At 38.6% G+C, this 4213-nt stretch overlaps 1 protein-coding gene across 1 annotated transcript in view; it reads right to left on the reverse strand.

Annotated features, from left to right (window-relative positions):
* Positions 1 to 1064: 1064 nt before the first annotated feature.
* Positions 1065 to 4213, reverse strand: part of LOC104950485 (E3 ubiquitin-protein ligase ZNRF2) — a 9199-nt gene continuing 6050 nt past the window's right edge. Inside the window, exons 4-5 of the mRNA XM_010777011.1 lie at positions 3875 to 3975; positions 1065 to 3513 (exon numbers count right to left, since the gene is read on the reverse strand). Coding sequence (XP_010775313.1) covers positions 3918 to 3975 — 58 coding nt within the window. The 3' untranslated portion in view covers positions 1065 to 3513; positions 3875 to 3917. The remainder of the gene's footprint in view (positions 3514 to 3874; positions 3976 to 4213) is intronic.

A 4213-nucleotide genomic window follows, 5' to 3' on the forward strand; every position in this document is an offset into this window, starting at 1 on the left:
AGTCATTTATTTTTCTGGCAGGTGTTATGAGTTGTCTATAACGGAAACTACTGCTATGAGATATTTAAAACATGTTAAAGCAATTCAAGTCAAATAAGCAGTATCTGCATGCGTAGATAATAGTAGGAATAGTGGCTGGGATCACTTAAAGGATTATCTTTAACCAAATAATGTTTGTTTAAAATCTTTTCACACAGAATGATATTAAATAATACACAACAGATAGTGCTTACCTGTTGGGTTATAGATGTGTCTGACTGTGCTGTGAGAGGTGGAGCTGACACAGTAAGAAAACCTCATATTGTGATGGGTGTCTTTATTTCTATCAGCATGTGGTGTAGGGTTATACTTCCTGGAGTGATGCTTTTTTTAAAAAACTGCAAAAATTGCAACGTCCCTCTTTGATTGAAAGTAGGTCAGACGTTGTAAAAGAGGCCGTCACTTTGTGGCAGCTCAGTAAAATAAATGGATGTATTTTTCGTTTGAGAATACTTTGCCTGTTTTGTTGTTTGGCGTCCGTTTTTGCTCTCTTATCTTTAACTATTAAAAGGAAACAAAATCACAAATAAATAAATAAACAGGCTACATACGTCTTTAAACATATAATGCAAAAATGTAGAGATAAAACAATTTGTTTAAATGTTCACGGAGTTAAAATGAATGGTTATTTTTGTTATATTCTATCGTTTCAGTTACATTCAAGAAGTGAGTTCTTCTTTGGTCATATATTACCGTGAATATCTTTGGACTGCTGGACAAAAAGAGCAAGTGTGTGATTTCTTTTTGTTTGATATTTTATCTAATAAAAATGTAGAAAAATAATTTGCAGATTTATCTATAATGAAAAGTAAAAATTGCAGCTCTTATAGGATTTGCAAAAAAAGAAAGCCGTTTCTTTTAACGAATAAAGATCTAAATGTTAAGTGCTAAAAGTTTATCGGAATAAATACAAATAATTTTGTAATGTGTAATTTAAATTCTCATTATAATAAAAAGTTTCATGTCTCAAGGAAAGAGACGAACAAACACATAATTGAAAACATTTAAAAAACACAAAACCGACGTTCACAAAACATCTCTCACATTTATTGTAAAAAATACATATAAAAACAATTTCTGAGACATACAAAAGATAGGAGCTTAGAAACAGTATATTGAACAGACAAAGACCAAGCCATTTTCTTGAATTGCATTACATATTTACAATTTAATAAATAGAATTTCAATTTGTTTCGTTATACCAGAGTAAAGGCAGATTGTCCATATCTTCGGGGTGCAGTTAACGCTGTGGTGACTCTTCGAAAACATTGGGGCAATAGTGCCCTGATTTAAAACCAAAACATTCAGGGACATTTATACAAAAGACCGTCCTTTGTTGGAGCTATTTAACACACACAACGTTTAGTTAGCACTGGTAAAGATTGAGGTATTGCACCACACAGCTTAGAGGGGGTAAGAAAGTAAATGAGTAATGTGGGGTTTTCAGATTGTCTTTTTATCTTTGTCAACAATCCAAACACCACCACCAAACTCCTGCAAGCAAACACGCACACACGCATCCCTCCCAGCCAAAGTATACAACGTCATAACTTATCACCACAACAAATGTAACGTCTAATGATCAATGCACCTCGTCTTCAACACTCTCTCACACAATGCCCCGAAATACACAGACAGACTTTTGGCATTATTTTTCTTTCTATTCTCCAATACAAAAAGTTAGAATGGCTGCCCTCTAGTGGCCTGACAAGTTGTAGCACCTCAGACTGCAGAACACTGGGGGAAAACGAGAGGCTTGGGTGAACAAACTAGCCAGTAGGAAACCTGTGCACCGGCTGACCTCCAAACTGATCCATACCACTTTTGAGCAGCGATTTTAAACACGTGGTTCAGGCAGGCAAAGCAATCGATTCATGTTGTGTGTTCTCATCTCAATGTTAGACAGCATCTGTTAAGCAGCCTTTACTGCGGGGCTTCAGTTCAGCCCTCAAAAACACCACAAATACCTGCTTGCACAAAGAAACCCTCCACCAGGCAAAGGCAATCAACACACGCACACAATGCAAAGGAAAGCCATTTAACACAGAGCAATAATTATGTGATGATATAATTTGTAAAATCCCAAAAAAAGATAGGGGGTCAGGGGGGGGGAGTTATGTAATAATTTACCATCAGCTGTCCAATAGCCTCCAGTGTTGGGGAGAGAGGCAGATGCCACATGGTTTAAATATGCCCCAAAATTACATCCCTCAATCCGTCCGTCCTCTTTATCCCTGGCATGAGTTTAACCAGATGGCAAAACGTCGCTGATCCAAAAATCCGGACAGAGTGGTTGCGAATGAGGAAGAAGAAGAGGGGATTGTGGGAGGAAAAAAAACACTAAACCGCATTCAAAGTACAACGGGACCACATGAGACAGGTTGCGTACCAATGCCACGTGTAACGGCTGTTGGCCAGCTTCATTGGAATACAAAATTATCATAAAAAAAGAAAGGGTAACCCGCTTGACCAAGCATACTTTAGGCAATTTACAGTAAACACACACAGACAAAATCACACTCTCTTGAATACACACTCATGCTCAGAACATTTCCTGTCCCTGGTCATCATTTGAACACACAAACATACACACTCACACAACCTTATCCCAGGCTTTATGTGAATTTCTTTTTTAAATGAATCAGCCTTGAAGGACAAAAGTGCTCAAATTGGTGCCAACACCAGCGCTTCTACGAACCCATGGAATACCTACAACCTTTTCCTCAACACTCAGCAAGTAGCAGCACGTTAACCTCGGCGCTGACCAACCACCTACAAAAAAACTGACCTACTTCGAAAAACGATTTGCCCCCAAACTTCCCCTGAAATGTTTACAGGTAATAGAAAAGAGAATACACCTATTAACGGCAGCACCCATTCACCAAAATCAAGCCCTCGACCTCCAGCTGGTTCAAAATAAAGCAACGTTTACGTGGTAACGGTTCACGCTTTTGGTGTGAGGTTGGTTCATTTGGGGCTAGCCCGAGGAAAGAAAAACATTCATCCAATGTATGACATGGAACAATACTCTTTTTGCAAAATACTTAATAAAAAGGACCGATTGCGTTTGGAGGGAGAGAAAAATACATGGGAGAAAATCCACGGTCAAATCTTACGTGTTCCTCCCCAAAGTTCACGATCACTCCGGGTAATTTCCATCGTACTGGGATAGGTTTGTTTTATATATACTGTATATATTTATATATAAGCTCCGTTGATTCAAACCAAGTCTGTAAAATAGAAAGAGAAACTCCTCCACTTGTATTCCAACAAGGATCTCGAGCGGAGATTAGACGGAGCGACATCGAAATGGCCTCGACCAAGTTCAAATGGACCGATCCAAACGGAGAAGGTTCTTCTTGGGATCGTCTGTTCTCCAATCAAATTTGTGTCTGCGTGGGAGAAGGACAGTGGGTTTTTATTCGTCTGATTACACATTTTTATTGGGATTTTATTGGGATTCAGTGTAGTCTCCTGTAAGGACGGAAAAAGAAAGGGTGAAGATTAGACAAAATAATGCCTGTAACAGCATGTATATTTCTGTATGAAAATCGTGTCGAATAGATCCTTAGCGGGATAGACATATTTGTTATATGATCAGATAGTTCATGATTTCAAACCAATTCAAGACAATTTCTTTGAGGGTTAGGGTTACAATTTGTGTTTTAACATTTTACTTTAAGAACTTTGGCTTCCCTTGTTTCATGGAACAAAAAAAGCCAGATTTCCTTGAGCAAGCCATCAAAAAAAAGCAGTATTTAGTATAAAAAAAACAATATTGAAAAGTCTGCTAATTGCATATCCTGGTTTTTAGGTAAATCTCACACGTACATACCTGAGTCAGTTGGTCACTGTGCAGAAAACATGTGACCCCGGAGTCAATCGAACGGGTGTTCAGGGCAGCAGGGCTTCACCTTGGACCAGGAGTCAATGCAGCTACAGGGAGAGGAGAACAAAAAGATTCATTATATTTTTTGATTAACTGATGTAATTGTTGCTAAACCTCTCTGCCTGGTTTTTGGTTGTGGCGCATCCCAAAAGGCTTCAGTAAGGTAATCCGCTTACTGACAGTGTGGGAACTAGGGCTGTCCTGAATACCATTTTTCGGGCTCCGGATATTCGGTAGTAATCAGCAGCGAATATTCAAATATTCCGCTTCTCAACACGTGTATTT

The sequence above is a fragment of the Notothenia coriiceps genome, unplaced genomic scaffold (genome assembly GCF_000735185.1).
Source record: "Notothenia coriiceps isolate Sejong01 unplaced genomic scaffold, NC01 NC01_scaffold00017668, whole genome shotgun sequence".
In the NCBI taxonomy this organism is placed as follows: domain Eukaryota; kingdom Metazoa; phylum Chordata; class Actinopteri; order Perciformes; family Nototheniidae; genus Notothenia; species Notothenia coriiceps.